We start from the raw sequence: 17,003 nt of genomic DNA, 5'->3' as shown, positions 1-17,003 counted from the left end.
GCGACCCGCCGCCGCCGCACTACAGCCCCCACAATGCCCCGCGCGGCAGCGGCCCGCGCCCTCCCGCCCAAACTCTCGCGAGAGCGCCGCCGGCGCTGTCGCCGTGACGACACGGGAGCCGGCTCGCAGGGGCTGCTACGGCCGCCGGGCGGGGCCGCACGGCAGCGTCCTCCGCTCCCGCCGCGCAGCGGGGCCCCGGTGCCACGGGCCGGTGCCGAAGCCGCCCGGCAGCACGGCGCTCCACGTCACACGAGCCCCCCCCGACCCCCCCCCCCGTATCCTGCTTCTCTCTCCCCCACCCAGGCGCGGGCCCTGCCGTGGAGCGGGGCGCTCCCCCGCCCGTCCCCGCACTGCCTGCGCAGCAGCCCCCCCCCGCCGCTTGCGGGACCCCGGCGTTCGAGTGCCCGCTCCCACCGGGGCGCTCCCCCTTCCCGGCAGACCCGCCGCTCTCCCGTCCCGCCCCGGAGCGCCCCGTCTCGCCCTGTCACATGGCCCGGGGAGGTGTCCCCGCTGCCGCCGCCGCGGCTGGCCCGACCCAGGCACGACCAGGTGGGGCGGGGGGGGGGGGGGGCACTGGGGGGGCAGGCGCAGCCCTGTGAGCCGCGAGCCCCGCCCCCCGCCGGTGCCCCGGGGACCGGTGGGGCAGAAAGAGCGACGGGAAGCGGGGGCGGCGTTCGGGAACGGGGTGAGACACAGCCGGGCTGGGGTCCTCCCCTGTGGCAAAGCTGATTTGCTCCCCCCCACGCCGGGGGAGTGAGATTACCCCAATTGCCCCGCCTCCCCACTTCTGACCCCTCCCGGCAGCACGGAGCTGAGAGGCGCTTAGGGCCGAGCAGGGCTGCGGGCTCTAACCCCTGCACCCCGTGGGTGCTCTGCTGCCTGGGTGCGTGCGGGACACCAGGGTCCTCCACTTCCACCCCATGGCAGCCCCTGCCACCCCTCTGTCCTGGCATCAGTTCCTGCCAACCACAGTGGTGCCCCAAAGATGGTGAGTGGATCTCTTAGCTGGGGGGACAAGTTTGGGGGCTGTAGGGCCATGGAGCTGGGGCTCTGGGAGCCTAAGGCTGTAGGGCTGAGGACCAAGGAATATGGGGCAGGGGGCCTTGGGACAGGGACCAGGGATGGGGAACTGCAGGGCTGTGAGATGGGGACCAGGGGACCGGAGTCCATGGAGCCGTGGAGCTGAAGCCCCCCAGCACCACCCCCAGCCCCGTGCTGGGTGGCATGAGGAAGCCGCAGCCTCGCTGCTTCCTGCTGCAGCAGCTGCTGGGTTTCCTGTGGGTCCCTGAGCCCTGGCTGCGCCAGCACCCCCAGCCTCTCTGGTCCCCCCAGTCCCCTGTACCCCAGTGCCAGGCATTGGCTCCCCCAGGACCAGGAACTGGGGCAGCATGTGGTCCCTCCACTGCTTGTGGACAGGATTGCCATGGGGCATTGCCATGGCTGGGGGGAATTCATGGCCATGGGACACAGCCTGGCCAGGGGGCATTGCCGTGGCCGTGGAGCACATTCTGTGGGATGCAGCATGGCCATGGGGCACAACGTTGTCTGGTGAGTCCTGGCCCTGTAGGCAGGGTCCCTGCTGCCATCCGTGGCACTGCTCAGCCCCCTTCCACCACAGCCTGGGGCCATGCCAGCCATGGCACATCAGGCACCTCCATCCTGACCCAAGTCCTGTGCCCTGCAGACGGTGAGGGCCAGGCTGTAGTGTGCCCAGGCGCCCCGAGCTGGGTGAGGATGTTGGCAGGGCGGTGGCGGCTGGAGGGCCACCGGTGGCGGCGCACCGAGCCGGCTGTGGTGCTGCGTGCCCTCTACAACTACACGTACCGTGCTGAGGATGGGCGGCATGTGGCCATAGCTGCTGGTGAGCAGTTCCTGCTGCTCCACAAAGCCAACGAGGACTGGTGGCAGGTGAGACGGGCTAGTGAGCCCCGCTGGGCTCGGCCCTTCTTCGTCCCTGCTACCTACGTGGCTGAGCTGGACCCTGGTGACACCGGGAGACGGAGCACACTGCCCCCCAGCCGTCCAGTGGGCACGGGTGAGCAGAGCTGGGGGGCACATGCTGGGGCCATGGGGCAGGGAGACACAGGATGGCAGGACACTAGGAGAATGGAGCCACGGGGCACTGAGGTGGGGGCAAGCAGTTGGGGGCATAGGATGAAGGGACACTAGATGTACAAGGCTGGGAGACACACCACTGGGAGTCCTGGGCTGTGGGTCTGGGTGCACAAGGCTGGGGGAAGATCAGGGCTCTGGGGCTGGGGACACTAAGGGTGCAGGATAAGGGGGCACTGGGGGGAAAGGGCTGGAGGACCCATTGAGGGCATAGCGCTGGGAGACACCTGTGAGGGACGATGGGGACCAAAGGACTGAGAGTGCAGGTGGAAGGGGCACAGGACTGCCAGCACTGGGAGACACCAGGGACATGGGGCTAACAGTGCTGGCAGCAGGGCGGCACTGGGCAAAACAGGGTTGGGGCCCAGGGGTGGGGCTCTCTACCACCCACCTGTAACCCGGAGCATCATTTTGGGCTGGTGGCTAACATCCTTTCTTCCCCCAGGCCTTCCACCACAGTACCACTCACTGGAGGACCTTCGTGGCCCACCCCCACCCCCCCCACCAGAGGCCACGCTGACCCGCACCTGCCCTGTGGGCCGCTGCATTAGCACAAGCCAGCTGGCAGAGGGGGCCCTGCCCACCCCCTCCCCAGCCCTGCCATGGTGCCAGTCCCAGCAGGAGCTGCTGGCCCAGAGCACTGGGGTGAGTGGGAGCCAGGTGGCCCCCAGAGGACACCCCTCCAAGCTCCTGCAGCCTCACCAGTGCTCCCTATCCCCACACACACCCCAGCGTTTGCACCCTCCTTCCTTCAACCCGCACCCTGCATCTCCAACCTGTGTCCCCTCCCTGTACCCCTACACCCTCCTGCATCACCCCCCTGCACCTCCTGCACACCCCAACCTCACCCTAATATACCACCCACCTGCATCCCCCAACCTCATGCTCCTGCATCACCCATCTGCACCTTCTGCATCCCCCAACCTCACACCTTCTGCACCCTCCAGGTTCACCCTCTGCATCACCCACCTCCACCCCCAAACTTCGTACCTCTGATCCACTCCCTACACCCCCCCACCCCCCCTGCACCCCAGCACCCTCCAACCCCGCCCTCGCAGCCGCCGCTTCCTCGTCGCCGTGGGGCAGCGGAGGAAGTGCGGCGGGGGGGCCGGGGGGCCGCACCGCCCGCAGCAGGGTCGGGGGGAGGACAAGGGAGGCCAGTGCTGCGGGGCCGCAGGTGGGAGCGGGGCGCCGTGCCCGGGCCGGGGGAGCACCGGAGGTGGGGGGGTGATGTCAGGGCTGCCGGAGGGGGCGGGGGGAGCGATGGCGGCAAACGGCTCTCGGGGAGGGATTGCAAAACCCTGATCCGGGCTGAGCAGGTTGCGGGGAGAACGCGGGGGGCTGGGGCAGGGCAAGGGGACACTGGATACTGCTAAGGCTGGGCAGGGGATGAGGCTGGGGGCGGGGCAGGGGAGGCACAGCATGGGGCTGGGGGTACACTATGGGCATTGTCCATATGCCCCACACCCAGTCTAGGATCTGTCCCCCAAGGTGTCCCCCCGGGGAGCCGCCATGATCTACTGCAACGTAGAGGAGCTGCAGCGGGCCGGGGGCCAGGCTGAGCCCCCAGCGCCAGCCGGGCCCCCCCTCCAGATTTTGGGGTCCTGGGAGCGTCACTTGGACCCCAGCACCGGTCGCAGCTTCTTCTACAACCCCCAGACGGGCACAACCTCCTGGAAACCCCCCCGGCGGCACCGGGAAGCGGTAGGCATGGAGGGCAGCCCTGGGGAGTACTGGGGACCTGGCAGCCTCCCCGCCAGCTGTATCTGCACACCCCCATGCCCCCCCGTCCCCCCCACTTCCCCGCCAGCATCCATCCCACTGTCCTCCATACTCCCCATGCCCCCAAAGTGTCCCCACCAATGCCCACGCATCGTGTCCCCCGTGTCCCCCAATGTCCACTATATCGCCCTCCTGCCCCCACCTTTTGCCTTCCACAGTGGCCCCTGTGACTCATCAATACTCCCAATTTATCCCCCCAATATTTCCTTCCCACCCTCTCCATGTGGCCCCACTACCGCCCCACCTGACTCCCTCAGAACCCTCCAGGCCCCCCTCACTGCCCCACCTTGTCCCTGGCGCAGCCCCACTGGGTGGCTGGCACTGCCAGCGCTAATTGCTGTGGACGGCCCAGTCCTGGGGATCCTGGCCATACCAACCCCTGAGGCTGATCCATGTCCCCTGCAGGGCCTGACCCCCCCTACTGAGCCCCTCAGGACCACCACATGCTGGAGTTCCAGGGAAGCCGGGGTCCCCAGTGGCACTGTGAGCTGGGGGACAAGGGCTTTGAGGGGGGCAGAGGCACAGGGAGGGGGAAGGATGGGAGGGAGCTGGAGAGGAGGGAGAATGGGGGGGCACTGGGTGGCACGGGAGGGGGTCAAGGCATGGATGGATAGTGGAGGACACTGAGAAGGGTATAGGGGCACCAGGGAGGGCCTGGGCTGTGCTGCCCACACTGTCCCCCCACCGCAGGTAAGCCATGGCCAGACCCTTGAGCACTGCAGCATGGAGGACCGGGCAGCCGCCCCCCAGCCCGCCCTGACCACAGCCAAGCCCCGGCCCTGCGCCCCCGCCCTGCCCAACGTGAGTTACGCCGGGACGGGGAGTGTCCGCGGGCTGAGCGGCGCTAGGGGACCGGGCAGCACTGACCGTGTACTCACAGGAGGTGCAGAAGGCCGGGCAGCTCAACAGGACCAAGATCGCTGAGGGGGGAAGGAAGCTCAGGTGCGGGCCGGGGACGGGTCCGGGTGCAGGGGGCTGTGGCGGGCTGGGGTCCTGAGGGCGGGTCCGGGTGCAGGGGGCTGTGGCGGGCTGGGGTCCTGAGGGCGGGTCCGGGTGCAGGGGGCTGTGCCGGGCTGGGGTCCTGAGGGCGGGTCCGGGTGCAGGGGGCTGTGCCGGGCTGGGGTCCTGAGGGCGGGTCCGGGTGCAGGGGGCTGTGGCGGGCTGGGGTCCTGAGGGCGGGTCCGGGTGCAGGGGGCTGTGGCGGGCTGGGGTCCTGAGGGCGGGTCCGGGTGCAGGGGGCTGTGGCGGGCTGGGGTCCTGAGGGCGGGTCCGGGTGCAGGGGGCTGTGGCGGGCTGGGGTCCTGAGGGCGGGTCCGGGTGCAGGGGGCTGTGCCGGGCTGGGGGTTAATGCCAGGATGGGGCGGGGGGGGGTGAGCAGAAGGTTTCTGCCAAGTTGAGGGGGCCATGCCAGCCTGGGGTGGGGAGTTTATGGCAGGGGAGCTGTGCTAGTTGGGGGCGGGCATTCCAGTCTAGGGAGGGAGTGCCAGCCTGGCCCATAGCTCTTCACAGCTGAGGGGACCCAGGCAAGCAATGTCCCTGGCACACAAAGGCTCTTGCAGCTGTGCCAGGTGAGAGGGAGGATCTGGGGTGCTGGCAGTGGCCAAATGGTGCCCCAGGCCTGTGTGGGGCTCTGCTGGGGTAGGGGGCACCCAAACCTGGCCCCAGCCCTGGCTGGGGTTGGGGGTGCCCCTCACCTGCTGCCCCCAGGAAGAGCTGGGGGGTCTCCTGGGTGGTGCTGGCCGGGAACAGCCTCATCTTCTACAAGGAGCCCAAGGGGCCGGCACCCACTGCCTGGGTGAGTGGGGGGCACGGGGGTGGGCTGGGACAGTGGGAGAGTGCTGGAGCATCGGGAGGTACGGGGGGGGCAGCATGGGTAGAGGGCTGTGAAGGAATACAGGGTGCTGTGGAGACGCAAGGGGGACAGTGCACTTGTAACACCTGGTGCCCCCCAGTGCCCTGTGAGTAGCCGCCCCGAGAGCAGCGTGGACTTGCGGGGGGCTGCCCTGGATTGGGCCCGGGACCTCTCCAGCAAGAAGAACGTCATCCATGTGAGTGGAGTGGGACTCCAGGCTGGGAATATGGGAATGCCTAAAGTGCACAGCCCAGGGCATGAGGGGATAAGAGTCTGGGCATCACAGGGGTCCACTAAATACAGCCCCACAGCCCAGCATGTCCAGGAACCCCCAAAATGGGACAAAGTGGTGCCACTCACATACTCCCCTGGGGCATGGTGGTGCAGTGTAGGGACCTCCTTGGGTTAGGGGCACCCCTGGACCCCCCCAGGGGGGATAGAGCAGAGCACCCCTGGAGTGCCTGGGTCTCCCTGGCCCCTGTAGAGGTCCCCAGGGGTCCCTGCCCACCCCCATCCTGTTATCCCCCCACCAGCTCCGCACTGTGACCGGTAACGAGTTCCTGCTGCAGTCAGACCAAGAGGCCACCATCCAGGAGTGGGCCCGGGCCATCCGGGGGGTCATCCGCCGGCTGGTGAGTGCCTGCAGGGGGGCAGGCATTGCCCCATGGCTGCCCCCAGCCCTGTTGGCATCCCCAGCTGTCCCTGTCCACTACTCCACCCCCCCACAGGACCTGGAGAACCCCGTGGATGTGCCAGTGGGGTGGCTGCACCAGGGGGACATCGGGGACCTAGTGGAGCTCAGCGGGGACGAGGATGAGGCACCACGGGTGACTGAGGGGGCCGGGACTCCAGGTAGCATTGGGGGACCAAGGCAAGGGAGCAGGCCTCAGGGCTGGCATCACTGTGCCCTTGACCGCCCCCCGGGGCCCGCTGTGCCCCTAGGTGCCCCCCACACCCCCAACGCCTCAGAGAAAAAGCGGGTGAAGAGTAAGCTGAGGCGCTTCATCGTCAAGCGGCCCCCACTCCAGAGCCTGCAGGAGAAGGGGCTTATTCGAGGTGGGGCCCCCCAGCTGCAGGACCTCCCCCCAAGTCCCACCACAACCTTGTGACACTCCCAAACCCTCCCACATCCTCCCTCTGCCCCCAAAGTGGGTGCCTGAGTGCTCCATTGAGCCTTGGCTGCCTGTCCCCAATGGGTCCCAGTCCCTTGCCCCGCCAAGTGTTCCTGCCCTGAGTCCCTGTGCACCCTCTGGTCCCAGTGTCCCTCCCAAGCCCCAGCATCCCCTCCTGGTCCCTGTCCCCCTCCCGATCCCAGTGTCTGTTGTCCCCCACTTCCCCAGTCTCAGAATCCCCCCTCAGTCCCTGTGCACCTTCCCAGTCCTCAGCATTCCCTCCTGGTCCCCGTACCCCGTCCCTCCCAGCCCCATTTGCCCCTTGCCGAGTCCCAGTGCTCCCACATCTGTTTGCCCCAGCACTGCCCTCTCCCAGACCAGGTGTTTGGGTGCCGCCTGGAGGCCCTGTGCCAGCGGGAGAGTACCACTGTGCCTCGCTTTGTCCGGCTGTGTGTGGAGGCCGTTGAGGAGAGAGGTAGGGTCCTCCCAGCTGGCATAACCCCCACCGCTGGCATGGACTTCCCCCACCATGTCTCACCCCCATCACTGTCCCCAGGCCTTGACGTTGATGGGATCTACCGGGTCAACGGGAACCTGTCCGTGATCCAGAAGCTGCGTTTTGCTGTGGACCGGGGTGAAGGGCCTGGGGGAGCACAGAATGGGGGTGCTGGGTGGGGACAGGGGAACTGTGTTGGAGTACATGGCCAGTGATGGGGGAAGGCATCTTCTCCCCCCATGAACCCTCTTTTGTCCCTGCAGAGCGAGCCGTGACCTCAGACGGGCGCTATGTCTTCCCTGAGCAGCTGTGCCAAGGTCAGCCATGGTGGCTGGGCAGGGGCAGGCCCTGGTGGTGCTGGGGCTTTGGCAGGCCCAGGCACAAGCTGACCCTCCCCATTCCTCCCAGAGGAGCGGCTCAGCCTGGCAGACCCTGAATGGAGTGATGTCCATGTGGTGACCGGTGCCCTCAAGCTCTTCTTCCGGGAGCTGCCCGAGCCCCTGGTGCCTTACGGGCTCTTCGACCCCTTCATTGAAGCTGTCAGTAAGTGCCGCCTGCAGAGCTTCCCATGTCTATGGGTGCTGGGTTGGGGCCACTGTGTCTGACTGCTGTGGCTCCCTCCCAGAGCTGCCGGACCCCCAGGAGCAGGTGGAGCGGGTGGCTGAACTGGTGCAGAGCCTGCCCCCTGCCAACTATGCCACCCTGCGCTACCTCCTGGCTCACCTCTGCCGGTAAGAGGAGGGCCACTCCCAGGCTGGGGGAAGCTGCGGGGTGGGCCCAGAGCTGCCCCACAGGTGGATGGGCTATGGGGTAGCTGGCGGGGTATCGGATGGCCCTGGTATGCCACGGGGGGAGCAGGATTAGGCCCTACCAGAGTGATGGAGCCCTGGCACATGGACCCCCTGGGGTGTTGGAGGGAGGACCAGGGCTGGGTGTGGTGGCATGGGACCGCCCCAACCCCGTACAAACCCAGGGTAATGCAGGGAGGACCAGGGCTGGATGGGGTGCATAGGACCACCCCCCAACCCTGTGCATCCCCAGGGTGATGGAGCGGGTAGATGTCAACCGAATGACACGCCAGAACATCGGCATCGTGTTCGGGCCAACGCTGCTGCGGCCGGAGCGGGAGCCGGGCAGCCTGGCAGCAGGCATGGCCCAGCAGAACCAAGCTGTGGAGCTGCTGCTGGCACACTTTGACCGCATCTTTCCTGCACCCTCCTGAGCCTGGTCCCCCCCACCCAAGCCAGGCATGCGTGCACTGGCTACCAGTGCCCCTTCCTATCCCACCCAAGTCCTCCCTGCCCCATGTACCTTTGACTCTGCAGTAAACAGGCATCTTCTCTGGGACTGACAGCACCTCCTGCTCTGACCAGGGTTGGGGGGGGTCTGCGGCACCGAGAGCCACCCACCTCCCATCTCCTCCACAGACAACACTATCATCCAGGCATATGGCAGCCTCCAAATGCCCTTCCCTCAGCCCCCTTCCATGCCCCATACATCTTCCAGAGGTCATTACAGTGCTGATTTATTTCTACCATTTGTTAAATTCATATCTGTCACCATCAGCCCCCCACCCCAGCAAAGTCCCCCAGCTCTGCAGGCACAGCCAGTGCCAGGGCAGGATCCAGTCATACCAGAGGTGGGAGTCTTGCCAGGGTGTGCTCCAGGGTGCCCACACTCCACTGCAGCCACCACCAGCCCCTGCAGACCCTGGGGTGGCCAGTACCACCAAGACTCCTGCCTGCAGGATGCAATGGTCAGTGGATATGGGAGCTGTCAGGATATGGAACCCCATCAGGGTTACCATTCCCCTGGGCCTCCCAGTGGTCCCCAGCCCCCTTCAGGGCCCCAGCACCCTCCCTGTCCCCCCAGTTCACTGGTTCCCATCCCAGTGTGCCCCCAGGACCCAGTGCCACCACCTGCTCTTCTGCATTCACCAAGTGCCCTCCCAGCTTCCCAGTGCTCCAAGACCCCAGCTGACCAGTTGTACCAGCCACTCCCAGTTCCCAGGCAGCAGTGTTCACTGGATCTGTTCTTGGCCCAGGGCAGGCAGGGCCCAAGAGCTCCAGGCAAGAAGGGGCAGAAGGGGTGACAGAGGAGACTTGGGAAGCACAGGGTCCTGGGGGGCACAGCTGGATCCTGGGGGGCTCCCAGGGAGACACCAGCCCTGCTTTGGGCAGGGACTGATCCAGAGGCTTTTGAGGGGCTGGGTGGGATCCATCGATGCCCAGGGGTTTCAACTGGTATGGCAGGGCAGCCCTGGCTCCAAGCAGTGGCTGGTGCCTGTGCTATAGAGCCTTAGCACCCCCAAGAGATCTTGGTGCCAGGGTCCCATCCTGCACTGGGTGGGTGTCCCAGAGGATGGAGGGAGTCCTAGGAGACACCAGCTGGTGTGCAGGTGGCTGGTGTAGGAGCTGGAGTGGGAGAAGCATTTCTGGCAGCCAGCACAGCAGTAGGACTGCTTGCCTCAGGGGAGTGGTTCAGAGGCACCAGGCGGGGGGCTGATGGGTGGCCATGGGGCAGCAAAGGGTGTAAAGGATGGGATTTTTTAGGGAATGGGGGGGCCTCATGCTATGAGGCTCAGGCAGGCTTAGAGTGATGGAAGGGGTGATGGATGCACTGTATGGGGTGGGGGGTTGTGGGCTTACCACTGTGGATGTGCAGATGGTGCCAGGGCTTGAAGGTTTTCCCCACACCAGGCACAGGGAAAGCATTGCCCTGTCCTCCCCCACACCAGCTCCCCGTCAGCAATGAGAGAGCAGCTCTGGGTCCCCTCCAACTCCAGCGCAGCTCCCCTAGCCCTGTACCCCCGACATAACTGGCTGGGCACGCGGCTCCCAGGCTCCCCTTCCTCATAGACCTGGGGTGCTGAAAGCAGGGCTCTGCCCAGGGCAATTCGGGGTGCTGGAAGGACCATGGCCTGGCTTGGCACATTCTTGCTGGCATCGTCAGGAGCCAGAGCTGCAGCAGAAGAAGGAACCAGGTGGTCAAGGATGGTGATGGTGGAGATGGACAGACAGGCTGAATCCTTAGCACCTAAATGCCTGGGCTCCCTCCCGATATCTCCTCCCACTGCTACTCTTACCCTCATTCCAGGGAGGAGCATCCCTGGATCCCCCCAAGTGACAGAGTGTATGGGTAGAGCTCAGGTCTTGTATCCAGCCCTTGCCTGCCCCAGGGTCTCCATCTGCCAAGGAGGCCAATGGTGTCCTGGGGTGCATTAAAAGGAGTGAGGCTGGCCAGTCGAGGGAGGTTATCCTCCCTCTCTACTCCACCCTAGTGAGGCCACATTTGGAGTACTGTGTCCAGTTCTGGGCCCCCCAGTTCAAGAAGGACAGGGAACTGCTTGAGCAAGTCCAGTGGAGAGCTATGAAGATGATCAGGGGACTGGAGCATCTCCCTTATGAGGAAAGGCTGAGAGACTTGGGTTTGTTCGGCCTGGAGAAGAGAAGACTGAGGGAGGATCTGATCAACGCTTATAAATATCTGAAGGGCGGGTGTCATGAGAATGGGACCACTCATTTCAGTGGTGCCCAATGACAGGACAAGGGGAAAAGGGCACAAGATGGAACACGGGAAGTTCCACCTAAAAGTAAAGAACTTTTTTCTCATGGTTAGGGTGCCAGAGCAGTGGAACAGGCTGCCCAGAGAGGCTGTGGAGTCTCCTTTCCTGGAGACATTCATGCCTGCCTGGAATCAGTCCTGTGCACCCTGCTTTGGGTGTGCCTGTTCCAGGAAGGGCAGTTGGACAAGACAATCTCCAGGGGTCCCCTCCAACCCCTACTGTATTGTGATTCTGCAATCTGTAGGTGAGAAAACACCTGAGGCCAGTGGCCCCCACCACCAGGGGACCCCACCCTGCAGGGTCACACCTTGGGTCGGGGTGTGCAGCAGCGCCCCCTCAGCCCTACAGGCAAAGGGCACCCCAGGGACTTAGCCCTTGGGATGGGGATGGCCTGGGTCACTGGGTATGGCGAAGGGGTGTGGAAGATGTTGGGAGCCCCCACTGCACCCATACCCTCTCCCCATCAGGGGCACACCAAGGACATACATTCAAATGTACACTGGTGCCCTGCTCACACACATCTGGTGTGCGCACGCCCATTCCACCTGTAAGCACAGACCCAGTGTGCCCACATGCATGCACTCCCATGCTGCTTGGTGCAAGCATGCGTGCACGTGTGCCCTCACTCCCACTGCCTCATCTGCACACCCCGCCCCGCACATACACCCTTGCACACATGCACTTTTGCATGCATGCCCTTGCACAGACATTGCCACACAAGTACCTGCTCTCCCACAGGCCCCAAAGTACAAGTTTCCTCCCAGGAGACCAGCTGCTCTCCCCCACATCAGGCAGCCACAGAGTGGTATTGGAGAAGTGTCTGATCCCCCCTGTAGAGATGGGGCGCACGGTGTGGGGTGTGTGGAGGTGATGCCACCCCACAGATCTTCTGCCTGCATATCCATGCTATGCATGCCCTGGCATCATGCAGGCTCTGTCACATGCGACATGGGGGTCCCAGAGGTCTCCCACTGTGCAACACCCAGATAAGCTCTGCCCCCCACCCCTAAACTCTGCCTCCCACAGCCCTCCTCATGCCGAGGGCAAAGCTGTCTGCCATAGCCCCCACCCTAGTAAGGACTTAAGGACACATACAGCAGTCCTGGCACTGAGCACAGCCCTGTGGGCACCTACAGCCAGACCAGACCTGCCAGCAGCACGAATGAAGCCTGCAGTGCCCCCACCCTGGCTCCTCAGTGGGCCCACCTGAACTGCTTGCAGGGCCCAGGTGGGAGGGGTGCACAGCTCCCTCTACCCACCCTGGCTGGAAGGGATCTGCAGGACCCCAGATATAAGCCGGATGCCTGGTCTCCAAGGGTATATGGGTGGGAGAGGGGACACACCCTCAGCCCATGCCTTGGTTTCCTCAGGTTAACAGGACTGGGGGCTCAAGATGCCCCCAAGCAACAGGGACCTCCTGAGAGGGGGTCACTGCAGGCAGACATGATGCCAGGCACAACCCAACCCACCAGTCCCCTGGGTGTGGGTGTTGTGAGTTAACCCTGTAGGCAGCCACTGGCTTATACCACCCATCCAATGGGATGGGGGAGAGAATTGGAAGGGTAAAAGTGCAGAGACTTATGGGTTGAAATAAAGACAGTTTAATAAGAATTTAAAAAAGAAGAGAGAGAAAGAAAGAAAGAATGAAAAACAAAACCAAGAAAAACAAGTGATGAAAAAAAAAGAAACAGTAGTCCACCACCAACCTGCCACAACAGGCCTTGCCAAAGAGGTTGCCCCCATCCTTCCTACAGTCCCCCTTTAAGTACTGAAAGGCCACAGTAAGGTCTCCCTGCAGCGTTCTCTTCTCCAGGCTGAACAATCCCAACTCTCTCAGCCTTTCTTCATAGGAGAAGTGCTCCAGCCCTCAGATCATTTTTGTAGCCCTCCTCTGGACCTGCTCCAACAGTTCCATGCCCTTCTTGTGCTGAAGGCACCAGAGCTGGACACAGTACTGCAGGTGGGGTCTCACCAGAGCAGAGTAGAGGGGCAGAATCACCACCCCCAACCTACAGGGCATGCTGCTTTTGATGCAGTCCCGGATACAGTTGGCTTTCTAGGCTGCACGTGCACATTGTTGGCTCATAGAATCATAGAGTAATTAAGGTTAGAAAAGGCCTCTAGGATCATCAAGTCCAACTGTCAACTCAACGCTACCATGTCTCCTAAACCATGCCCTGAAGTGCTGCATCTACACATCTTTTAAATACCTCCAGGGATGGTGACTCAACCACATCTCTGGGCAGCCTGTTCAAATGCCTGACCACTCTTTCAGTGAAGAAATTTTTCCTAATATCCAACCTAAACCTCTCCTGACACAGCTTGAAGCGGCTTCCTCTCGTTCTGTCACTAGTGACCTGAGGGAAGAGACCAACCCCCACTTCACTACAGCCTCCTTTCAGGTAGTTGCAGAGAGCGAGAAGGTCTCCCCTCAGCCTACTCCTCTCCAGGTTAAACACCACCAGCTCCCTCAGCCACTCCCCATCAGACTTGTTCTCCAGACCCTGCCCCAGCTCCGCTGCCCTTCTCTGCACATGCTCCAGCACCTCAATGTCCTTCTTGTCCTGAGGGGCCCAAAATAGAACAGGATTCCAAATCCAAAACAGGATTCGAGGTGCAGCCTCACCAGCGCTGAGCACAGGGGTACTACACTATTGCTGACACAATCCCAGAAGCTGTTGCCCACCTGGGCACTGCTGGCTCATGCTCAGCCAGCTGTCAACCAACACCACCAGGTCCTTCTCCGCTGGGCACTTTCCAGCCACTCTTCCCCAAGCCTATAGTGTTGCCTGGGGTTGTTGTGACCCAAGTGCAGGACCCGGCACTTGGCCTTGTTAAACCTCATACAATTGACCTTGGCCCACCGATCCAGCCTGTTCAGGTACCCTTACAGAGCCTTCCTACCCTCAAGCAGATCAACACTCCCGCCCAACTTGGTGTTGTCTGCACTCAATCCCCTAATCCAGCTCATAGATACAGATATTGAACAAGACTGGCCCCAACACTGAGCCCTGGGGAACCCTGCTCATGACTGGCCACCAACTGGATTTAGCTCCTTTCACCACAAGTCTCTGGGCTCGGCCATCCAGCCAGCTTTTACTCAGAGAAAAGTACACCCGTCCAAGCCATGAGGTGCCAGATCCTCCAGTAAGATGCTGTGGGAGACAGTGCCAAAGGCTTTGCTAAAGTCCAGGTAGATAACATCCACTGCCTTTCCCTTGTCCACCAGGTGGGTCACCCCGTCACAGAAGGAGATCAGGTTGGTCAGGCAGGACCTGCCTTTCATGAAGCTATGCTGACTGGGTCACCTGGGTGACCCCTGGTTGTCCTGCACATGCTTTGTGAGCTCACTCAAGATGAACAACTCCATAACCTTCCCCGGTACCGAGGTCCGGCTGACTGGCCTGTAGTTTCCCAGATCCTTCTCTGGCCCTTTTTGTAAATATGCATCACATCAGCAAGCCTCCAGTCATCTGGGACCTTCCCTGTTAGCCAGGACTGCTGAGAAATGATGGAGAGTGGCTTGGCAAGCTCCTCTGCCAGCTCCCTCAGCAGACTTGTGTGGGTCCCACCCAGCCCCATAGAACTGTGAGTGTCCAGGTGGAGCAGCAGGCCATAAACTGCTTCCTCCTGGATTATGGGGAGTTTATTCCGCTCCCTGCCCCTGCCTTCCAGCTCAGGGGGATAACTGGTCTGACTGTTACAGACTGAGGCAAAGAAGGCATTTAGTACCTCAGCCTTTTCCTCATCCTTGGCGGCTATACTCCCCTCTGCATCCAATAGTGGATGAAGATTATCTTTCGTTCTTTTTTTTGTTGTTAATGCATTTGTAAAAACATTTTCTGTTATCCCTTACATCAGTGGCCAGGTTGAGTTCTAGCTGGGCTTTTGCTTGCCTAATTTTCTCTCTGCAAGACCTACGAAGCCTCTGTACTCTTCTTGTGTTGGATGCCCCTTCTTCCAAAAGTGGTAGACTCTCCTTTTTTTCCTGAGTGCCAGCAAAAGCTCCCTGTTCAGCCAGGCTGGTCATCTTCCCCGCTGGTTCATTTGTGGCACTTGGGGACAGCCTGCTCCTGCACCTGCAAGACTTCCTTATTGAAGAAAGCCCAGCCTTCCTGGACTGCTTTGCCCTTCAGGACTTCCTCCCAAGAGGCTCTCTCAAGCAGTGTCCTGAACAGGCCAAAATCTGCCCTCTGGTAGTGGTTCTGCTGACCCCACTTCTTACTTCACTAAGGATTGAGAACTCAATCATATCATGGTCACTAAGCCCAAGATGGCCTCTGACTGCCACATCTCCCACCATGTCCAGCTTTTTGTCCACCAGTACCCCCAAGCCCTTCTCTGCAGGTCTGCTCTCAATCTCTTCATCCCCCAGCCTGTATTGATACCAGGGGTTGCCCCGACCCAGGTGCAGAACCTTGCACTTGGCCTTGTTGAACCTCATGAGGTTCTCACAGGCTCAACTCTACAGCTTGTCCAGGTCTCTCCAGATGACATCCCGTCCCTCAGGTATGTCAACTGCACTGCTCAGCTCAGTGTCATCTGCAAACTTGCTGAGGGGGCACTCAATCCCACTGTCGTTGATGTCATTGATGAAGATATTAAACAGTGCTGGTCCCAGTACAGACCCCTGAGGGATGCCACTCATCACCGGTCTCCATCTGGACATCAAGCCATTGACCACTACCCTCTGGATGCGACCATCCAGCCAGTTCCTTATCCACTGAACAGTGCACCCATAAAATCCGTTATCTCTCCAGTTTATAGAGAAGGATGCTGTGGGGGACTGTGTCAAAGGCCTTACAGAAGCCCAGATGGATGACATCCATAGCTTTTCCCTTGTCCACAGATGTAGTCACTCCATCATAGAAGGCCACTAGGCTGGTCAGGCAGGACTTTCACTTGGTGAAGTCATGCTGGTTGCCTCGAGTCACCTCCCTGTCCTCCATGTACCTTAGCATAGCTTATAGGAGGATCTGTTCCATGATCTTCCCAGGCACAGAGGTGAGGCTGACAGGACAATAGCTCCCAGGGTCATCCTTTCTACCCTTCTTAAAGATGGGCAAAATGTTTCCCGTTTTCCAGTCCCCAGGGACTTCACCTGACTGCCATGACTTTTCAAATATCATGGAGAATGGCTTGGCAACTACATCAGCCAATTCCCTCAGGACTCTGGGATGCACCTCATCAGGTCCCATAGACTTTAGTATATCGAGGTTCCTCAGGCGGTCATGAACCTGATCTTCCCTTACACTGTGAGGGACTGTATCCCCCTGGTCTCCATCCTGCTGTCCATCAACTCGGGAGGGGTGAAGAGAGAGGTTACGAGTGAAGACTAGACAGAACTCCTCCCCTTGCCCCTGCTCCAGCTTGGACTTATCCACAGACTGCAGACCCTTATGGGCGTACCTACTCCAAGTGAACTCTTATCTGTGAGCCACAGTCTCTCCAGGGGTTTGTCTGCTGCAACACAGACTTATCCACAGCCACAGTCGCCGTGAGGTGCACCTGTTCCAGCATGGCCTTCCCCATGGGCCACAATGCCTTTAGAGGTATGCCTGCTCCAGTGTGGCCTTAACCACAGCCACAGTCCCTTCAGAAGTAAACCTGCTCCAACACAGCCTTGCCCATGGCTGCAGTCCTTCCAAGGGCATACCTGCTCTGTCATGGGCTTATCCAGGGCCACGTGCTTTGATGTGCTCCAGCATTACCTCACACAACCACTGATGTTTCAAGGCATACCTGCTAAAGCATGGACTTATCCACAGATACAGATACTTTGAGGTGTACCTTTTCCAGTGTGGACTTATCCTTGGGCCACAATTCCTTCAGAGGTATTTCTGCTGCAGCACAGACATAACCACGGCCACAGATGCTTTGAGATATATCTGCTCTGGTGTGGACTTATTCACAGCCACAGACACTTTGGGGTGTCCTGCTCCCATGCAGACTCATCCACAGGTCACAGTCCATTCAACTCGAGTTCACACTGGAGTTCCAGCCTGTCAAGTACAGCAGCACAGAAACAGCAGCGATGTTCTGGCCATCTGCCAGCCCAGGTGCCTGGCCATCGCTGTTATCAAA

The 17,003-nt window shown here is 61.5% G+C and overlaps 1 protein-coding gene across 4 annotated transcripts; it reads left to right on the top strand.

Annotated features, from left to right (window-relative positions):
• Window positions 1-117: 117 nt before the first annotated feature.
• Window positions 118-8,710, top strand: ARHGAP9 (Rho GTPase activating protein 9). Of its 4 annotated transcripts, none has more exons than XM_064474575.1 (19): window positions 118-549; window positions 1,685-2,035; window positions 2,558-2,757; window positions 3,604-3,816; window positions 4,300-4,377; window positions 4,585-4,695; window positions 4,775-4,836; window positions 5,394-5,462; window positions 5,602-5,689; window positions 5,847-5,942; window positions 6,280-6,378; window positions 6,475-6,598; window positions 6,689-6,802; window positions 7,235-7,333; window positions 7,415-7,492; window positions 7,618-7,671; window positions 7,763-7,897; window positions 7,980-8,085; window positions 8,396-8,710. In XM_064474575.1, exons 1-19 carry the CDS (start codon window positions 489-491, stop codon window positions 8,574-8,576), a joined length of 2,319 nt encoding a protein of 772 aa, XP_064330645.1. In that variant the 5' UTR covers window positions 118-488; the 3' UTR covers window positions 8,577-8,710. The 4 variants fall into 4 exon arrangements, with proteins under 4 accessions (XP_064330645.1, XP_064330646.1, XP_064330643.1 ...); XM_064474576.1 differs by lacking the exon at window positions 118-549 and adding an exon at window positions 576-988; XM_064474573.1 differs by lacking the exon at window positions 118-549 and adding an exon at window positions 1,027-1,548.
• The last annotated feature ends 8,293 nt before the right edge of the window (window positions 8,711-17,003 follow it).

The sequence above is a fragment of the Phalacrocorax carbo genome, chromosome 27 (genome assembly GCF_963921805.1).
Source record: "Phalacrocorax carbo chromosome 27, bPhaCar2.1, whole genome shotgun sequence".
Taxonomy (NCBI): Eukaryota; Metazoa; Chordata; class Aves; order Suliformes; family Phalacrocoracidae; genus Phalacrocorax; species Phalacrocorax carbo.
This window is presented reverse-complemented; position numbering and strand designations above follow the sequence as displayed.